General features: G+C 37.5%; 1 protein-coding gene across 1 annotated transcript in view; it reads left to right on the plus strand.

The window, feature by feature from the left end:
- The first annotated feature begins 552 nt into the window (after window positions 1-552).
- Window positions 553-22,027, plus strand: part of LOC131155302 (uncharacterized) — a 39,102-nt gene continuing 17,627 nt past the window's right edge. The window contains exons 1-4 of the mRNA XM_058108336.1: window positions 553-895; window positions 1,065-1,202; window positions 8,932-9,013; window positions 14,697-14,773. Of these exons, the coding sequence (XP_057964319.1) occupies window positions 722-895; window positions 1,065-1,202; window positions 8,932-9,013; window positions 14,697-14,773 (471 nt within the window). The 5' untranslated portion in view covers window positions 553-721. The remainder of the gene's footprint in view (window positions 896-1,064; window positions 1,203-8,931; window positions 9,014-14,696; window positions 14,774-22,027) is intronic.

A 22,027-nucleotide genomic window follows, 5' to 3' on the forward strand; every position in this document is an offset into this window, starting at 1 on the left:
TAAGATTTGCATCTTTTTAATCCAATTTTAATATATATATATATATATATATATAACATTTTAATTTTTTTTAAAAAATAAAAATCTACATATTTTTTCTCATGAAAAACTTTGTGCCGAGGTACAAATCAATCTTTCCCTCCTACTCTTTTTGAAAAGAATAAAAAACGTTTATATCATAAAATTTGATAAAAAGATATTAATCTCTTTTTAAATTTTAAAATTTTCACAAACTCTTCTTGAAATTTATTAAGAATAGAGTGTAATAATAAGCTTGCCCCGCATTTCAATCTTTCTCTTGATAAATCATGTCAAACTAAGATTGATCAATATCCGAATGGAACAAATTCGAACTTCTTCTACAATGCTGGAAGCATCATAGTTATACTATTGGTTGGATCCAGGAGCTGAAACATGAGTGTTATTCTCTCATGCTTTCTAGAATTCCAATAAAAAATTCTTATATTTTATATATATATATATATATATATATATATATATATATAAAGAATTTTAAGAGATATAAGTACTATAAAAATCGAATGTAAGAGTAATTATTTGGGGCTTGGAACCGTGAATCTATTTCATAGATAATAGTGTTTGAAAATACGTTTTCAGCGAGAAGTTCACCACCCCCGCCGCATTCCACTTGCACCATACTTGCTTTTCAGACCAGTCCCGACCCCAGCTCATTCCTCCGGCGGTCAGACCGGCGACACGGATGTCTGCCTTCATAGCCATCACAGAAGAACGAATCCCTCTTCTTCAAGCCGTTCAACAAGAAGAGATCGTCCCTGCATCACCGTTAAACGAACCCGATGGAACGACGCCTAATTCCTCCGCTCAGAGTCAACGGCTTGTCTCTCTCGACGTCTTCCGAGGTCTCACCGTCGCGGTTCGTATCCTAAAACCCTCTCCTGCAACCAAATTAGCTTTTTTTTTCTTTGGGCCTCTGCAAGAGTTGTTCCTACTTTGAGGTCAAAGCACGATTTCCAGGTCAAATTTGCCTATAGATGCATGCTCCTCACCTTGTTTTGTTTTGCCTCGTTTGATTTCATTTCCAGCTGATGATATTGGTTGACGATGCCGGAGGAGCTTTTCCAGCCATTAATCACTCTCCGTGGTTCGGGGTGACGCTTGCGGATTTTGTGATGCCTTTCTTTCTCTTTGGCGTTGGTGTTTCTATTAGTTTGGTATTCAAGGCACGTTGATTTCCCAAGCTTAGAGTTGTTGTAGCTGCTTTGTAGTCTTTGTCTGTTTTTTCAGTTGCTTTTCTAAAATTTTTGCTTCTGGGTAGCTTCTTGCTACAGTAGCCGGAAGCACGGATGTGGACATGGACACTGGAGTCCAACACTGTTCTTGTCTGGCTCCATGACAGGCCGAATCTTGAAAGATCAAGACATAGCACGGCAAGGGCATGGAAATTGAAACGTAATTTTTATATAATTATGTTAAATGACAAAATTTTGGTCCAATGATGGACCATTAAAACAAAATTTAAACACCATTGAATTTGCATCACACGTTCATAGATACTAATTTAGAAAGCTATTCCTTTAAACTGCGGAAGTTCATTTCAATAATCTGTATAACAAATTATGAATTTAACAATAAACTGTGTAAGGTACATCTGTGAGTTCTCTATGAATGCTTAAGGGGAAAGGACAACCAGGAGACGTAGAGAAAGGCTATTGTCTCACAAATATTTGATCCATGAAAGATAATATATATAGGAGGTAATGTGATTGAATCAAATCGCAGGATCACTTAATTTAGGAAAAATCTTGTTGTGAATATAAGACATCTGTAAAATTTTGGTAATATTACAACTTGCCCCCCAAGAATTTTTTTTTTAAAATTTAAATAATGCCCTGTTGTGCCCTGTCACTGTTGGATACTTTAGATTGGCTGTGTTCAATGCGGGTCTAAAAATAAACAAATTGAAGGCATACATGCCTAAGAAGTGTGACTGTATCAGGTATGTGTTTGAGGCCTATTGGAGGTGTCCATACTGAGTTAACAAGTATTCAGTTCTCTTTATTGGTTTGAGATTGTGGTTTTAAAATTTTGGATATGTTCATGTTACTACTTTTATTTTATTTGTGGGAAGTAGGAGTGATTGTATGCAGATTTTTAACATGCAGCTCATGCAGTGGTGGAGCTAGGATTGGGGGGAGGGACTAAAGAAAAACTTCATTACAGCCCAAATGTCATACTTTTTCTTATTTTATTTGCACTTTGATGAGTTAATTGAGCTATTATTAGGTGCTAAGGCATAAGTTTTTGTATTGAAAAATTATAGTTTGAAATGTTCTTTATTAAAGATATTGATAATAATTAGTCATAAAGATATTTATAAGACTATATATATATTTACTTTTGTACTAATTCTTATTTTTCAATATTATGGGAATATTCCATCCCTACAAAATTGGTGATTCAACACATGAAATTTTTAAAAAGGAGACACGCACAGCAAAAGTTATTGCACTCCAAAAAAAAAAAAAACATGTATGTACTTTACACACAAAAAATATATGTATATACACAATAAATAAAAATAAAATTTATTAAATAAAAATTACATAAAAGTGGCGAACAAATGTATTATTAAAATATTGTTTTATTGGAATGTTAAGAGCCAATTGTTCTAAAATCCGATATGGTGAAAAAATTAATTATTTTAAAAGGTGTTAAATTTTTATCTGCCTTAATGCGATTTATTGTGATGTCGTTACTCATTATTGCACTTTCCAAAGGGGTTGATTTAAGTGTCAAAGCTTAGGTAGCCTAGAAGTTCAAGCAAATTGTATTTGATTGGAGAAAGATTGGGGTTTTAATATTTAGTGCCGATAGAAGAAGAATAAAAAATGTCTCAAACAACCCCTATAATTTAGTGGAAGATAAGTTGCTTTGTTGGTCATAAAGGAACACCCTACAGATTTGTCATGGGTGGTTTAGATTCAAAAGATGGGATGGAATAGGGAGGGGCTTGAGAAGGAGGATGCGTTTCTCCTATTTTTAATTTAAAAATAAAATAAAATAAATAACCAAATTTTAATAAGTTTTGAACAAACCATTTTTTTGGGAGGCAATATTGTAATATTAATAAAAAAAAATTTAACTCATAATAACATAAATCATACTTTTGGGAGGTTTTGGATGGAGGATGGATCCGCCACAGCATGCAGGGTCATTTTCCAGTACTGCATGGTCATAGGCAGTCTGTTATGATGATCAAACTAAGTGACGGGGTTATTGTTTTTGATTAGCTTTAGTGTTACTTCCTATGAGTCACGCACGGCAGCTGGTAGGCGCCCTTGGCCTCAATCCAGCTTCTGGCTCTCCCTCATGCGGCGATGCTGGCCTGAGTCTTCGAAAGCTGTGGTTCATGTTACCATCTTGATTCTTGAGTAGTAGGACACATCTCTTAAATGCTGAATTTTTGTGGTGCTCTTCTTGGTGGTCTTCACAATAACCATTTATTTGTGTTGCGGCTCTTTCGCCACGGCTGCTCTTCTTGTGGCAGCCTCCTATGGCCAGCGAGGGCTTCTTTCGTGGCAGCTTCCCACACCGGAAAGTCCCGAACTGTTATTGTAAAGTGATGACACCAAATTCTGTTTGGATTACAAGAAATTTGGAACACAGGTCTCTCCTTGATATTGGGTGTTCTTGATTTCTGATTGTGAAGCTGTGTACCCTTTTGGCTATATGGTTGTCAGAAGTGATTTTGAAAGTGTTTGGAGCACTGTTCTTCTTGTTTCTGCTGCTGCTGCTGCTTATTGTCACCAAAATTTGGATTTCCCTTTGTTGGGCCTAATTGGACAGATTCTGTAGATTTGATAGTGCTGTTCCCCCCCCCCCCCCACTTCTTCTTTTTTTTTTAAATCTTCTTGAAACCCAGAGGTTTATTTTTCTTTCATTTTCCTTTATTCTGTTCTCTCCTTTTGGTTTTTATTTTCTCACCAACCAAATAGATCCCATCTTTGAACTTCCTTTCCTTGCTTTCCTTTCCTTTCTTTTCTCTCAAAGACCCAAACAAATCCAAGGATTATTGTTTCTTCAGCCCTAAAATCATGAAGAAATAATAAAGATTGTATGAGTTGAGGAATCTTGTTTCTTCAATATTCTTGAATTTGAATCTTGAATTTAGATTTGAAGAATTCTTTCAATCCCTCGTTACATAAATATTCTTCAACTGATTTTTCATTAGTAGTATCAAATTGCTTGCATCAAAGGGTACTTACGTTAATATTTTTCAAGCGGTTATTACTACCTTTTTTGTTTCAGTCATTGGTTCATTGTTGAGATCTTCTCCTCTCTCATTATTTCTTTTCGTATTACTATTATTAATAATTCTTCCAATAGTTGTTTAGCAGTGGAGATTTTTGCGTTTATGATTTGTGGGCTTAGCATATGCATTTTTGTGTTGTAGTGTTTTTCATTTGCAAGTCTAGAATATACAAAATTTTCCAAAAAGTAACATTACATGGTTTTTTTTTTTTTTTTTTCAAATTGTAGCCTAGCTTGATTCACACTAAAAATTGTATGCTTTAATTTTTTTAATGCATTTGTATTGAATATTGTGTGTGTGGTTTCTACTAGTTGTAGGTGTAATTGAGGAAATTGTCTATGTGAAAAAAAAACGCAAACGTGTACTTCACCTGTGTAACACAAATTATTTGTACACATGGCCGGTTCCAAGCCCGGATAAAGGAGCAGGGTTGTTTTAGGTAGCTGACAGCCAATGTAAAACTTTGTTAGAACTAGCTCAAGGGAATAGACCGGGTCAATATAAAAGGGAGAGGATAAATAAGTTAGCACAATAAATTAATATTAGATTAGCAAATTGGAATATGGGAACTTTTACGTGGAAAAGTATGAAAATAGTGGAAGTAATGTTTAGGAGGAAAAATAACTTAATCTGCTTCAATAGACGAAATGGGTAGGAGAGAAAGATAGAGAAATTAAAAAATCAGGATTTAAACTTTGGTACACTGTTATAGAGAAACATAAAAACGGGGTGGGTATTATTGTAGACAAAGACCTAAAAGATAACGTAGTAGATGTTAAAAGAATAAGGGATAGGATCATTAAAATTAGGATAGCTTTACGCTTGGAGATAGTGAACATCATTAGTGCGTGTGCTCCCCAAATAGGATTAGTAGAAAATCTTAAAACACAATTTTGGGAAGATATGAACAGTATTTTACAAGAGATACCTATGCCTGAAAAGACATTCATAGGAGTTGATTTGAATGGTCACATTGGAAAGAATAATGTAGGATATGAGAGGATATATGGAGGCCAAGGATATGGAGATAAAAATGAGGCTGGTGATACAATCTTAAGTTCTGCCATGCCTTATGATTTGGTTATACTGGATACTTGCTTTATAAAAAGAGAACAACACTTAATAACCTTCAAGAGTGGGTATAGTAATAACCAAATAGATTTCTTCTTAACTAAGCACGAGAATCGTCTCTCTTGTAAGGATTGTAAAGTTATTCCAGGTGAAAGTTTGGCTACACAACATAGAATCTTAGTATTAGATATACATATTAAAAAATGGATGAGGAGTACCATAAATCAATGCAAGAAAACTAGATGGTGGAACTTGAAGGGAGGTAATATAGTAAAATTTAAAGATAAAATGAACAAAGATTGTGATTGGATAGTAGGGGATAAGGTTGATGCAAATATTGTTTGGAATAGAATGACAAAATCTATCATAAGGATAGCAAAAGAGGTTTTAGGTGAGTCCAAAGGAGGATACTTGGGTAGTAAAGAAAGTTGGTAGTGGGATCAAGAAGTTAAAAAAGTCGTTAAGAAAAAATAAAATTGGTATAAAATATGGCAAAATTGTAGGAATATAGAAAATCTTGAAAAATATAAAGAAGCAAGAAAAAATGCAAAGAAGACTATTAGTGAAGCTAATCATAGAGCTTATGATACTTTATATACTAAACTAGATACAAAAGAAGGAGAAAAAAGATATTTATAAACTTGCTAGAGTTAGAGAAAGAAAATGCAGAGATTTAGGTGATGTAAAACGTATAAAGGATGAGAATGATAATATCTTAATTAGAGAAGAAGACATAAAAGAGAGGTGGCAGAGATATTTTGATAAGTTGTTTAATGAAAACCAAAATGAAAGATTGAACTTGGAAGTGACAAATGAGGAGAAGACTAAAAATAAAAGATTTATTCACAAAATTAGAGTCCTTGAAGTTGAGATGACATTAAAAAAAATGGAAAGTGAGAAATCTATAGGATCAGATAAAATACCAATTGAAGTTTGGAAATGTTTAGGAGATAAAGTAATTGTTTGGTTAACTAATCTATTCAACACTATTATAAAAACCAAGAAAATGCCAAAAGAATGGAGGAAAAGTACATTAGTTCCTATTACAAAAACAAAGGTGATATTCAAAACTGTAATAAATATTGTGGAATTAAGATTACGAGTCATACGATGAAATTATGGGAAAGGGTAATTGAACATAGAATAAGATTAGAAACGAAGATTTCATAAAATTAGTTTGGTTTAAACCTTGGGAGATCAACAACCGAAGCTATTTATCTTTTAAGAAGTTTAGTGGAAAAGTTTAGGGAAAAGAAGAGGTATTTGCATATGGTTTTTATTGATCTAGAGAAAGCTTATGATAGAATACCTAGGGAAATTTTTTAGTGGGTCTTAAAAAAAAAAGGAGTTTGTGGTAGATATACGGATATCATTAAGGATATGTATGATAGAGTAGTGACTAGCGTTAGGACTGTCAGAGGTGAATCTAGAGATTTTCCAATCACAATAGTTGTACATCAAGGTTCTACTTTGAATCCTTATCTTTTTACTTCAGTAAATGATGAACTAACTAAGAATATCCAAAATGAGATCTCTTGGTATATGTTGTTTGCAGTGTTGGGAATAAACGAACAAATTCCCGAAACCTGTGAGAAACAAATAGAGAAAGAATAACGCCAAAGAAAAATTCAATCACACGCACAAGACAATATTTACGTGATTCGGCAATTTTGCCTGCGTCCACGGAGTTGCAGGGATTTCAATATTATCAGAAAGAAAGCACAGAGAGTGCGGCAATACAATTCTCTCGCTCTCGCTCTCTCGCGGATACAACCATACACACCGCCCTAATCACCCGAAAGCATCCCTTTTATATGTTGCGCGTAGGGTTCCGTTCCGAATGGGCTCCAAAAAATCTAAGCCTCACGGTCCAAGCCTTCGCTCCATGGACTAAGCCTTAGGATAGAAATCTCTAATTAAATAGGGGTCGGGTCGTCATCCAAATTAAAACACAACTAGGCTCCACAAAAGCCCAACATGCAGATGATTTCGTGTTGATTGATGACAGTAGTAGTGGAGTGAAATCTAAGATAGAACTTTGGAAAACCACATTAGAGTCTAAAGGGTTTAAGATAAGTAGGAATAAGATAGAATATATGAAATATAATTTCATTAATGCAAGGAGTAGCAATAGAGAGAAGATTGAACTTGATAATTAAGAGATTAATAGCACTGATAGTTTTAGATATCTTGGATTTATTATGCAAGTTGAAAGGGAAATTGAAGAAGATGTAGTGCATTGAATTAAAACAAGTTGGGTAAAATGGAGGAGTGCGTCAGGTGTGTTGTGTGATCGTAGAATATCCTTAAAATTAAAAGGAAAGTTTTATAAGACGGCTATAAGGCCAGCTATGCTTTATGGTTCAGAATGTTGGGCAACTAAGAAACTACATGTACAAAAAATAAAAATTGCTGAAATGCGAATGTTAAGGTGGATGAGTGGTTTAATATTAAAAGATAAAGTAATAAATGAACATATGCGTAATAATTTAGACATAGCACCGGTTGAAAACAAGATAAGGGAGGGTTGACTTAGATGGTTTGAGTATTTGAAATGTACGCCTAGTAGAGCACTTGTAAGGAGGAGTGAGTTAATAATTGTGTCTGATATGAAAATAGGTGGGGGTAGACCCAACATAACTTGGACTGAGGTAGTGAGGAAGGATTTAATAGCCCTTAATCTAATAGAGGAGAATGCTCTTGATCGATTGAATTGGCGAAAAGCTTTCATGTAGCTGACCCCACCTAGTTTAACTTAAGGCTTGTTGTTGGGAGGGAGAGGTCCTAGTTGTCCTTCCTTTGGAACTGGATTTTGAGAAAATTAAATTGATCTCGGGTGATTAGACTCGAGCTAAATCAATGTTACCTAGAATGTGAAAGGTTCCCATTCCAACCTTAAACTCAATCACTGTATGACAGATGCTCTAAGATGCAGTATGTAAGGGTATACTCATGTAGATAGTATTGGTGAAAAATGTAAAGGTGTTTCTAATTTAAAATAGATTTTCTTTGTTGAAGAGATCAATAATGGTTGAAAAGAAAATTATAATGCAATAATTCTCCAGTTTTAATAATAAGAATTTCCTATGAAAAATATTAAATTTTTGGATTGCAGCATTTAAGGGTTCAAGAATGAGAATGTGTCATGTTTTATTCATACCAACCTGTGGTTCACTAGGTTGGGGGCTGCGGCTGTGAATGATGATTTTGAGAAAAATAAGAAGATTTTGTTGTTCTTGGGGAAGGTTTAGGGAAAAGGATGGTGGTGTTTCATGTCATTTGTAGTCATACAAGAGAGAGATAGATAGATAGAATTAGTGGTAAATGGAGTCTTTGCCCCCACTCCCCCCCAACTTACCAAATTTTTTTTTTTTTTTTTCTCAAGAATTAGTTTTAGTTTGTTTGGTGGTCAAATGTTTTAGATTTGTTAGCATAGTGAGAATTAGATGACATTGAATGCTTTATTATCAGTATTCTGAAACTTCCTTAATATTGACTTAAGAGAATTTATAATTTTGAGCATGCCTTGTTTATTGGCTATAGTCATGCCTCTTGTCACCATGCAGAAAATATCTAGCAAACCAAAAGCTACAAAGAAAGTCATCCTGAGGACCATCAAGCTCTTTCTCTTGGGCTTGGTATTGCAAGGTTTGTTGCTTTTAGCCATCAGTCTATGATTAGCCTTCATTGGGTGAAATAAATTTTTTCATGTCATTTATGTTGTTTTTAAATTGGCATATATAGGTGTCGAAAATTGAAAAGAGTTATGTATTTATCCGAACATTACATGTGAATATATACAACAATCCTAGCATTCCTAAAAAGTAAATTAATAAATCAAATCCCATGATTTATGGGACACCCTAACAGAATAGGAAACTTAGCTGTATAGGCCTAATTCTAGGGATACAATCTATTATTAAAAGAATATCCTAAAAATAGCTAACTAATTATAAACGGTTTTCCCACACTTCCCTTCAAGCTGGTGAATAGGTATTCTCCATTCCCAGTTTGGAAACAATAGTTTGGAAAACAGAGCTACTCAACCCTTTGGTAAGGACATCAGCAAGTTGACCATGTGTAGACACGTAAGGTGTACAAATCAATCCACTCTCCAACTTTTCTTTGATAAAGTGTCTGTCAACTTCAATGTGCTTCATTTGGTCATGTTGTACTGGGTTATGAGCTATGCTGATTGCAGATTTGTTGTCACAATAAAGTCTTATAGGGCCATCCCACTTAATCTTCAAATCTTCAAGGATGATCTTCAGCCAAAGTAGTTCACACACACCTTGAGCCATTGCCCGGAATTCAATCTTTGCACTCGACCGAGCTACCACACTTTGTTTTTTACTTCTCCATGTCACAAGATTCCCACCAAGAAAGGTGCAATATCTTGAGGTTGATTTTCTATCAACAATTGATCCATAATCAGCATCAGTGTATGCCTCAAGTACCAATCCTCCATTTCTTCTGGACATGATACGTTTCCTCGGTGTTCCCTTGAGATACTGTAGTACTCTATGGGCTGCTTGTAAATGAACTTTCTTGGGGCTATGCATAAACGGACTAATCACACTCACTGCATATGCTATATCTGGTCGTGTGTGAGACAAATAAATGAGTCTTCCTACCAGGCGTTGATACATTTCTCTGTCTACTGTGACATCCTCCTTAGCTTTTCCAAGTTTAAGATTACAATCCATGGGAGTACTTGCTGGTTTACATGCTGTCTTGCTAGTTTCCTTGAGAAGATTTGTGACATATTTTTGTTGAGAGATAAAAATTCCTTGTCTAGAGTGAGCAACCTCAATCCTGAGAAAATACTTAAGTCTCCCTAACGCTTTAATCTCAAACTCTTTAGCCAAATATTGACTAAAGACCTGTTTCTCCTTAGCATCATCTCTTGTCACTATTATGTCATCAACATACACTAGAAGGATTGTAACTCCCCCTGAAGGAGAGTGTTTAATGAACAATGTGTGATCCCCTTGACTTTGTTTGTATCCCATAGCCAACATAACTCTTGCAAATCTCCCAAACCATGCTCGCGGTGATTGCTTGAAGCCATACAGTGCCTTTTTCAATTTACACATAGTGTGAGCAGCCAAATTCTTCCCATATCCCGATGGAAACTGCATATAAATTTCTTCCTCTAGTTCCTCATGTAAGAAAGCATTCTTGACATCAAATTGTTGCAACTCCCAACCATAATTAGCTGCTAGTGATAATAATACTCTAACCATGTTCATCTTTGCAACAGGAGCAAAGGTCTCTAAATAATCAATCCCATAGGTTTGAGTATACCCCTTGGCTACCAACCACGCCTTGTAATCTCTCAATCGACCCATCTGCCCTATTCTTCACCGTATATACCCACTTACAGCCCACCGGTTTCTTTCGTGCCGGTAACTTCATCAACTCCCAAGTCTTGTTCTTTTCCAACGCCTCCATCTCCACAGTCATAGCTCTCCATTTTCCATTGGACAAAGCCTTAGAATATGTGGTAGGAATGGTGATGGTATTTAGGCTTACAAGTTCTTAAATGACAAAAAATGTGCAAGAGGGTACAATGGTTGCTTTGTGCATTTTCGAGTTCCTTTCCTAATGGCAATTGGAAGGTCCTGGTCATCATTATCAACATGAGATTCAGTTTCATCTTGCAATGGATGGTTAACAATTGTTACCTCATTCAAATGATTTGAGTTGGACTCTTGGACCTGTATTGGTTCAGGAACAACCATCTTCCTTCTTGTGAACACCTTGCCAAATATGGTATTTCTAGGAGTAGAATCGGTCTTTCTTTGGGTTCATTTGATGTTTCAGGCATAGGTTCAGAAGAACTCTCAGGTACATGGTTGGAACAAGATGAACAAAGAGGTATAGGTGTAGGGTTCGAGGTTTTAGACATAGGAATTGATGGAAAATCAAGCAAAAAATCTTCCTTATCTTCCCTAGTTGAATTCTCCCCATGAAGATAAGGATTAGTGAAATAAGACTCTTGTTCATTGAACGTAACATCCACCGAGACATAGAATTTCTTTGACGGAGGGTGGTGACACTTATATCCTTTTTGAGTCAAAGAATAGCCCTCAAAGACACATTTTAGAGTCCTCAGATCTAATTTCCCTCCGTTGTGACTATGAAAATGGACAAATGACAAACACCCAAAAATCCTAGGAACAAGGTTGTTTGTAGTGGTTAGGTATGGGTAGAATGTGGAAAGTATGTCCATAGGACTCTTGAAACCCAAGACTCTTGAAGGCAAACGATTTATCAGATGGGTGGTTCTCAGAACTGCTTTCCCCCAAAAAACCTTAGACACATTTTTTTGAAACAACAAAGCTCTGGTTTTTTCAAGGAGATGGCCATTTTTCTTCTTTGCTACCCCGTTTTGCTGTGGGGTATTGACACAAGATGACTCATGTACTATTCCTTTTGTCTGAAAATATGGGTTAAGAATTTGATTGAAATAGTCCCTGGCATTATTTTACCTAAACCTTTTGATATTGACCCCAAATTGGTTTTTGATCATGGACTAGAAATTTGGTAACACAATACTAACATCAGACTTATGTTTAAGCACGAAAATCCAGGCAACACGAGTGCAATCATCAATGAAAGAAACAAACCATCTTGCCTTAGAAACATTAGAAACAATAGATGGACCCCAAATATCACTGTGAATAAGATAGAAAGGAATTGAGCTTCTTTTGTAACTAATTAGAAAAGGTACATGCTTGTGTTTAGCAAGTTCACATACCTCACTCTGAAAGTTTTCTACATCTAAATTCTTAAACAAGGAAGGAAACATAACTTTAATAACCCTAAAACGATGGTTGTCCAAGTCAGCAATGATGAAGTAAAATTTTTTCCTTATTGGATAAGACAAACTCTGACATAAAGGAAGAAGATAATCTGTCCTTGGTTATGTGCAACTGACTTGGTGTTTCAAGATAGTAGAGGCTATTCCTTTCCCTAGCACGTCCAATCATCTTCCTCGAATCCTTGTCCTGAAATATACAATTACTACTGTCAAAAATCACATTACAACATAAATCTTGAGTGAGTTTATGTATAGAGACCAGATTTGTGGACAATTTAGGAACATGAAGGACATTTTTCAAAGTTACTGATGGTCTTATTTTCACATCCCCAAAACCAGCTACAGTGGTCAAGGATCCATCTGCTGTGGCTATTTTCCTACTGCTTGGGCATGGAGTATAGGTTGAAAAAATATTGAATAAATGGGTCATATGATCAGTTGCTCCTGAGTCCATCACCCAGGAGTTGGTAAAGGTTTTATCTGAGACATTTAATCCAATAGAAGATGGAAGCTCACCTGAGTATGCCAAAGAAGAAGTACCTGGAGATCCTTCAGGTTTTCCAAGACTGTTGATAAGTGATCTCAGCCTCTCAATCTCTTGGTTGAAACTGCTCAGCTCCCGCGATGTCGATTCACCTTGTTGTCCTGCAGCAATGTGGACTTGTCCATTGTTCCGTGGTTGCTAGCCACCATAGCCGAACTATCAATGATTTGTGGTTCAAGCATCAACCCTCTTCTACTTTCTTCACTTTGGATTATAGCCACTACTTCATTAAAGCTTGGAACCTCCGGCTTCTCAAGAATTTGTATCCTCACTTGATCAAATTCTGGATTAAGTCCAACCAGAAAATCATACACCCTATCTTGTTCAATAAAGGCCTTTAGAACCGTTGCATCATCGGAGCATTTTGTTTTTATCACCCAGTAGTGATCCAATTCCTGCCTCAAGGATTTCAGTTGATTTGCACATTCAGTGACTGTTTTATTCCCTTGTTTTGCAGCCATAGTTTTTACCTTGACCTCGTACACTTGTGCCACATCATTAGCTTTGGAATAGGTTTGCTGAATCACATTCTAGATGTCCTTTACAGTAGCCAAAAACATGCATGTGACACTTATTTCTGGAATCATGGAATTCCACAACCACGCGATGATCGAAGAGTCTTCTTCATTCCATGCTTCAAACTTAGGATCCCCTGGTTTAGGACCTGTACCCGTGAGATGGTTAATCTTTCCCTTGCCTTTCAACTCTGTGCGAATGAGTTGAGACCACTTAAGGTAGTTCTTTCCATCTAAACTGTAGGAGGCATGAATATTCTGCAATTCTTCTGCTTGTTGGGGTCGGATTACCTCTTCTGATTGGGCTGTACTAGTATTCTCCACGATTTCTGACATCTTGAAGGCTTGAACAATCAACTAATCAATGATGATGTCAGCTGGAAGCAGAAATGATGACGACGACTGGGCAAAAGTGAAACCCACAGAAGAGAAAAATTGGCAATGAAGGCAAACAGAAGTTTTTAAAGCTTTGACGAAACAAGCTCTGTTTGGCAGAAACAGAGGTGCATGAGCTCAAAAAAGAGAGTAGAACAGAGGTCTGCAAAGACGGGAAGAAACCAGCAATGAAGGCTGGAAATATCAGCGATGAAGGCTGAAAAAAATTGAAACCCTAAGGAGCCTAATTTGGCTCTGATACCATGTCGAAAATTGGAAAGAGTTATGTATTGATCTGAACATTACATGTGAATATATACAACAATCATAGCATTCCTAAAAAGTAAATTAATAAATCAAATCCCATGATTTATGGGACACCCTAACAGAATAGGAAACTTAGCTGTATGGGCCTAATTCTAAGGATACAATCTGTTATTAAAAGAATATCCTAAAATAGCTAACTAATTATACATGGTTTTCCCACAATAGGTTGTTTGCTGCAAGTCTAAAATTTCTCTTTTTGGAAAAATCAGTTCAACGTGGTTTTACTGATTTATCTGTCTTTACAACTTCCATGTTTCATTGTTATCCATTGCCTATACATTAAATGTCTTCGTGCGACTCTTTGCTTTGACCATAGTCTTTGTGTAATAACGACAATTACAAATATATATATATATATTTAGTTATGGAGGTGTGACTGCCGGGAGCAAAACTGGAGCATGGCACATTGGTGGAATTCTTTATTGACTTAGACCATATCAAATTTCTATCTTGAGCTATGCCACCTGTGGAAAGAAATACAACTTAGGTTCTGTTAGCAACTAAAGTTGAAAATGGAAACCAAGGTAATCTAGAACTTGGACCTCCAATCTGACCCAATCCACCAGGCTCGCAATCTGATTTTTCACTATATAATATGATATTTGTTGACATTATATACATCACCATGACTGACCCTTGCATTGTTATGAACTTATGATAACAGGGAGAAATCATATTTGCCCTTCGTTATTAACTGTTGATGTATGTGCTGTGCTGTAACTTCTTGTTGGAAAATGCTCTTAGGTGGGTATTTCCATGGGCGTCATCATTTAACTTATGGGGTTGACGTGGGCAGGATACGTTGGTTAGGCGTGCTTCAGGTGGCATTTTTAACTCAGTTGTATTAGTTTGACTGTTATTCTTTGCATTATATGTTAATTTATTAAGGTTAGAAACTTGTACCAAATGATTGTTCTGGCTGTTTCTTTGTTGCTGATATGCTGTGGTTCTGTTGATGTCATAATGGTGGAGGCTTTGTACCAGATGAACCTAGTGCTTTGCATCTTGCTTGGTTGATCCAAGTTGAGATTCCTTTGAGATTTTAGAAAGACATTTTCATTCACATGACAGTTCCCTGCCATCATATAGATTCTCAAAGCAAATTTCCACATCATCAGAAAATGATCCCTTAAAATTTACTAATGTGAAGTTATGTTGAAAAAGCAAGTTAATCGCCATAATTGTGCGCGTATGTTTTTGTTTTATTTTTTTGTTTGTTTGTATTTTTTTTGGCAGGGGGGGGGGGGGTGTGGTGCGTTCGTGGTGGCCTTACTGATTATAGTTATTGTAGAAAATAAATTACAAGATAATACGGTAACAGTATTTGTAACAAACACATGCTTCAAGCTATAGAGGAAACAATACCTAATGAGTCATTTTGCTAGTTACGTACAACACAGGTTATTTTATTTGACATAACTTTTACATAACATGGTAAATTATAACAGAAGATTAAAATGAATTGCTTTACAAGCAAGTTGAATGGTTCATTGGGTATAAAGGGTGTTGCCTGGTTTGTTTCACGGAAAATATGTTAGGAAACTCTTATCCTTTCCAAAAAAAAGTCAGGGACTCAGGAAACATCTTTTTGGATCATGTTTCAGACCTCTTGGATTGGAGGATTGACAGTGTTCATTTATGCAATAAAAACTCATAAATGTAGCTTTTGTACATTGTTGACTTAAATTAGTTATATGGCAGATATTTATTTGCATACTTTGTTATGTGATGAATTGATGCATAGTGGTAGTAAGGCATTAATTAGCAGTCCAGCAGCCTGTACACATCTTCCTGTGAACATATTTATCTGGTATATTAAGAGGATATTCCTTTGATGACATCATAGTTCATTTTATGCTGTATGTGTTCGGTGATGTCATTAACTACGAGATATAAGCAGTTGATCATCTATTCATCTCCGGAAATAAGAGCATTGATGCATTTTTCTTTTCCTCAGTCAAGAAGTTTAATGTGCATTAGTATCTTGTCAAAAACTATTTCCCTTGTCAACAACAACAACAACAGCAAGCCTTAAGCCCTTGAGTCCCACTAGCTGGGGTTAGCTACATGAATCCTCTTCCGCCAATTCAACCGATCGAGAGCGTTCCATCCACTAGCTTAAGAGCTATTAAGCCCTTCCTCATCTTATTCCAGATGATTTTAGGTCTACCCCTACCCTTGGTCATATTTTAAAATTATTAATAGTTGATCCTAAAACAAGCCAGTTGCATGCTGGAAGGCTTTGTGAAAATTGTTTTCTTTGGTTTTTGGGAGAAGCAAGAAGGAAAAAACTGTGGGAGTTGTGCTTGGTTTGCTGATTGCTATTCTTTTGGTTCCTTGGAAGGGGAAAAAAGCCAATGCACAAGGCTCCCATGCTGTCTCAAGGGTCTGGGAAGGGCATAAATTATGCAATCTAACCTCCATATTTGAAAAGAAATGAGAGGATTTTTGTGATAAGTACACCTCTTCTTTTTGTTTGGGATTCCAAGTCAAACTTATTCAGGGCATTATGCTTACTTGTGACTTCTTGTCTTATGTGCATAGGAAGGGCTACAATCATGTATATACTTGTGTAGGTTTATTTTTCGAAGATAGTTTTGTCCTAGGCTAAAAATGGAAGTATGACTCCTCGGACAAGTTGATGTTTCCTAGTGCCAGAGTGAGATTTGCATAGAATGTTCTTTAGGGGAGGGTGAGTGTTCATCAATTTGTAAAACTCACTAGTCATTGTAAAGGTGTTTAGCCTACTTGCCTCTCTTGCTAGACACACATGGTTGACAGAGGTGTTGCTTTAATGCATTACGTTGCTTCGATGTTTACCGCTTGCTTGCCATTGCTTTAATGAATTGCTTATTGCTTCCGTTTACGTTTCTTTCAATGACAATGAAAGTGTTCTGTTGGTAAATCGTGGTAAATTTTTGGTTGACTAGTGAAGCAAGAGTGCTTTAGCTAGCTCTCCATGGCCCTTCACAAAGGTGTGAAATACTTGGCTCGTGACACCTGGTATCATAGTTCAGTTAATTACTATGTGAAATTCAGTTGGCTTTGTTGTGGGATTGGGAAAGATTTGTAACTAAACCATGCCGACCAATGCTGAGAGAATTAGGGTGCTAGAAGCACAAGCTCAGACGATAGCCAACAGTGTGGTCCTAGATGGTCTGACTTATTGAACGTGTTGATGAGTTGGAGGAATCACAAAAACAGCAACAAGGTTCCATGGTGGAATTGTCAGAGGACCTTCCCCATATTGTAGGGACCTTGTATGCTAAGATAGCTGATCTCACTGTGAAAGTGAATGTAATGGTTCTTGCTAGGGGAAACTCTTAACACTTTGGAGTTTAGCAAGACCAAGGTACTAGAACCCAAAACGTATGGGGGCACCCCGTGATGCCAAGGAGCTGGAGAACTTTTTGTTTAATATGGAGTAGTACTTTTGCGCTATTAGGATGGATTCGGAACAAGTGAAAGTGAATACAACAACTATGTACTTGGTTGGTGACACTAAACTATGGCAGTGTACCAAGTACGATGAAATTGAGAATGGATGTTGTGTCATTGATTGTTGGGCAGACTTGAAGAGAGAACTCAAGGCCTAATTTTTTCCTGAAAACGTTAGTATAATGCTAGAAGAAAGCTGAGAGCCCTCTAGAATAGTGGGTCAATCAGTGAATACGTGAAACAATTCTGTTTTGATGTTGGATATTCGAGACATGTCGGAGAAGGACAAGTTTTTCTATTTTGTTGAGGGGTTGAAAACGTGGGCAAGAACATAACTTTATAGACAAAGAGTTCAAGGCTTGTGTGCCACACAAGCTACTGCAGAAAGCTTGATTGACTAAGTTGGAGAGAATTTCGCTTCATCCAAAGAAAGTAGTGTGGGTGGAAACAACGAAAAGTCTTTCAAGAAGGGCCAACCCAAAACTAGGGGAGTCGATAGTAAGGCATCAACTTCAAAGGAAGTTTCGTTGTCTCGAGCATCCAACACACCCAATGGTAAGGGTAAGATTACATGCTTCTTATTTCGAGGCCCTCACAAAGTTGCTGAGTGCCCTCACAAGTCATCATGTAATGTCTTGCTTCTAGCGCGGAGGGGGCACTACAGGATTATAAGGATGAGGAAGATACCTCGAGGATGAGTGTAATGCGGTTAATGGATGCATTGGAAAGGCAGGCGAAAGAAATGAAAGTTACATAGGCCAAAGGGTTGATGTTTGTTGACTGAGGATCAATGGGAAGAACACCCGTGCTATGGTGGATACTGGGGCTACACATAACTTCATTTCATAAGGAGAAGTAGAGAGACTTAACTTGTCCTGGGATAAGGATTCAAGACGCATGAAAGTGGTTAACTTTGCAGCCTAACCTACTTTGGGAGTAGCCAAGCAAATCACTGTGAAGCTTGGGCAATGCTTAGGACATGTGAATTTCACAACTGTGCCATTAGATGATTTCCAAGTCATTCTTGGAATGGAATTTCTGAGGGAGACTAAGGCAATGCCGATGCCTTTTGCTAGTTCGCTTTGTCTGATGGGAGACCATCCTTGTATAGTGTAGGTCGTTGCAAAGAAAGGTGATGATATGAAGTTCCTTCTGCCATGCAACTCAAGAAAGGATTGAGGGGTGGACAAATGTATCCAGCCATGCTAGTGGTAGATGAAGAAGTAGGCCAAAAGCTGGTGCCTACGACCATCCAAATTGTGTTGGATGAGTATCAAGTTGTGATGATGGATAAACTACCTCACAACTTACCTCCACGACAGGGCGTGGAGCATGAGATCGAGTTGTTCCCAAGAGTGAAGCCACCTGCGAAGGGGCTATATTGGCTGACACCTTTAGAGCTAGTAGAGCTAAGAAAGCAACAAGATGAATTGTTAGAAGTGGGATATATTCGTCCTTCCAAAGCATCGTTTGGAGCATTTATGTTGTTTTAAAGGAAGCATGATGGGAGCATGTGGATGTGTGTAGATTTCTTCGCACAAAACAAGATGACAGCACGCAACTAGTATCTTATTTCGTTGATTGTCGATTTGTTTGATCAGTTGAGTCATGTAAAGTACTTTACCAAACTTGACTTAAGGTCAAGCTACTATCAAGTGAGGATAGATGATGTGTATGTATCGAAGATGACTTCTATACACAGTATGGGGCATATGAGTTCTTGGTGATGCCACTCGAGTTGATAAATGCGCATGTGTCATTCTGTACCTTGATAGACCAGGTGTTTCGTGAGTACCTCGACATGTTTGTCGTGGTATACCTGGATAATATAGTTGTTTATAGTTCCACTCTGGATGAACATAAAGAACATCTATGGAAGGTGTTCGATAGGCTGAAGGAGAATAGTCCGTATGTGAAGAAAGAGAAGTGCTCTTTCGCTTAGCGGATCATACAATTCCTTGGTCATGTGATTGAATAAGGTCATATTAGAATGGATATGGAGAAGGTAAGAGACATTCAAGAATGGAAGATTCCAATGATAGTGAAGGAGCTGCGTTCCTTTCTAGGTATTGCCAATTATTACAAAAAATTTATAGAGGGGTACTTAAGAAGAATTGCTCCTTTAACTAAACTGCTAAAGAAGGGTTAGGGAGCCTTTGATGACTTGAAGGATGCCATGATAAGAGATCAGGTACTTGCTCTTCTAGACATCATGAAACCTTTCGAGGTAAACACACATGCATCAGACTACACCTTGGGAGGAGTTTTGTTACAGGAGGGACATCTGTTTTATATGAGAGTCGTAAGATTAGTGAAGCGGAACAGAAGTACATAGCTCAGGAGAAGGAGATGCTAGCGGTTATTCATTGTCTCCTTGTGTGGCGACATTACTGACTTGGCTCAAGGTTTGTGGTGAAAACGGATAACTCGGCTGTTAGCCACTTCTTTACACAACCGAAGTTATCACCCAAGCAGGGCTGATGACAGGGATTCTTGGCAAAATTTGATTTCTCATTTGAGCACAAGGCGGGGTGAATGGAACAAGTTGTAAATGCACTGAGCAAGAAGGCCAAGCTGGTGGCCTTACAAATGGTAACACACTTTACGTTGAGTACTGTTACCATGATGATGTGGGAGCACGTCAAGGAGAACTTGGCCAAAGATCCAGTTGCCCAGAATCTCATGAACTTGATAGAAAAGGGGAAAGCACACCACTTCTAGATGGAAGACGAATTTCTAATGACCTATGGTAGCTGACTCTTTGTGCCACAAGCTGGAGATTTTAAGAAGACACTATTATGAGAGTGCCATGATACCATGTGGGTCAGACATCCTAGATGGTTGCGTGCTTTGGCATTACTAAAGTAGAGGTATTATTGGTCGCACATGTGTGATTATGTGATTGATTATACCTGAACTTGTCTCACTTGCCAACAAGATAAGGTGGAGAGGAAGAAGATTGTGGGGCTGTTGGAGCCCTTACCAATACCAACCAAATCGTGGGAGAGTGTCTCACCGGACTTCAACACCAAACTACCTAGAGTGGGAGATGCAAGGTCTATACTTGTGGTCATAGACCGATTTTCGAAGTACGGTACCTTCATACTTTCATCAAAATACTGTTTGGTAGAGGAGACGACACAATTGTTTTTTAAACATATTGTGAAATATTAGGGTGTTTCCCAAGATATCATCAGTGACCGAGACTCAAGATTTACAGGCAACTTCTGGATAGAACTTTTTAGAATCCTTGGTTCATAGCTTAACATCTCTTTGAGTTATCATCCACAGACAGATGAATAGATGGATAGATTCAATGGGCTACTCCAAGAGTACTTGCACCAAATCGTCAACACCAATCAAAAGAATTGGGTACAACTAATTGATGTGGCTCTGTTATGTTTCAACGTCTAAAAGAGCTCAACCACCAACATGAGTCCTTTTGAGCTTGTTACAGGTCAGCGACCGCTGTTACCTTACATAGTGGACAAGCCATACAAAGGAAAGATCCCAAAGCGTACATCTTTACCAAAGAATGGAGACAAAATGTAGAGATTGCCCGAGCCTACTTGGAGAAAGCTTCAAAGCGGATAAAGAAGTGGGTAGATTAGGGGATAAGACTGTTGCACTTTACCGTGGGTGGCTTGGTGCTTGTTAAACTCAATCCTAAACAAATCAGATCACTATGAAGTTGAGATAGGAGACTACTTTGTAAATATGAAGGATCAGTCTCCATCTTGGTGAAAGTTGAGAATGCCTCTTACAAGATTGACCGTCCGGCTTGGATGAAAGTGCATCCCGTTAGCTACCTCAAGCCGTTTAATGTCGACACTGAAGATCCAAGTAGAAGTTAGTTATCCAAAGCATCAGCAAAGACCGTGCAAGTTGATGGACAAGAAGTTGAAGTCATCCTTATAGATAGAGAGTTCATATCCTCGAGGAAGAAGCAACAAAAGTTCTTAGTGAAGTGGGAAGGCCTTGGAGACGAAGCAATCAACTGAATTTTTGTGGAAGATATGCAACCATTCATGGACAAAGTTTAAGAGTACCTATTGTCAAAGTCTACGAGGACGTTGACTGCATAAGTTGGGGAGCGTCATGGGCCAGGCTTGTTTAGGGCATTATGCTTGCCTGTGATGGCTTGTCTTATATGCATGGGATGAGTTACCGTCATGTATATACTAGTGTAGGTTTATTTTTCAAAATAGTTTTGTCCTAGGCTAAAAATGGAACTATGACTCCCTTGGACAAGTTGATGTTTCCTAGTGCTAGAGTGAGATTTGCATGGAAAGCTCTTTAGGGGAGGGTGAGTGTTCATCAATATGTAAAACTCACTAGTCATTGTAAACATGTTTAGCCTACTTGCCTCCCTCGCTAGACACACATAGTCAATGATGGTGTTGCTTTATGTTGCTTTGATGTTTACTGCTTGCTTGCCATTGCTTTCATGAATTGCTTACTGCTTTCGTTTACATTTCTTTCAATGAAAATGAAAGTGTTTTGTAAACCGTGGTAAACTTTTGGTTGGCTAATTAAGCAAGAAAGCTTTAGCTAGCGCCACACGGGGGCTTTGTGCGCTAGGCTGCCCTTTTTTATGGAACTGTGTTCTAGGCTTCTAGCATCACTTTGGGCTTATT

The sequence above is a fragment of the Malania oleifera genome, chromosome 5, assembly GCF_029873635.1.
Source record: "Malania oleifera isolate guangnan ecotype guangnan chromosome 5, ASM2987363v1, whole genome shotgun sequence".
Taxonomy (NCBI): domain Eukaryota; kingdom Viridiplantae; phylum Streptophyta; class Magnoliopsida; order Santalales; family Ximeniaceae; genus Malania; species Malania oleifera.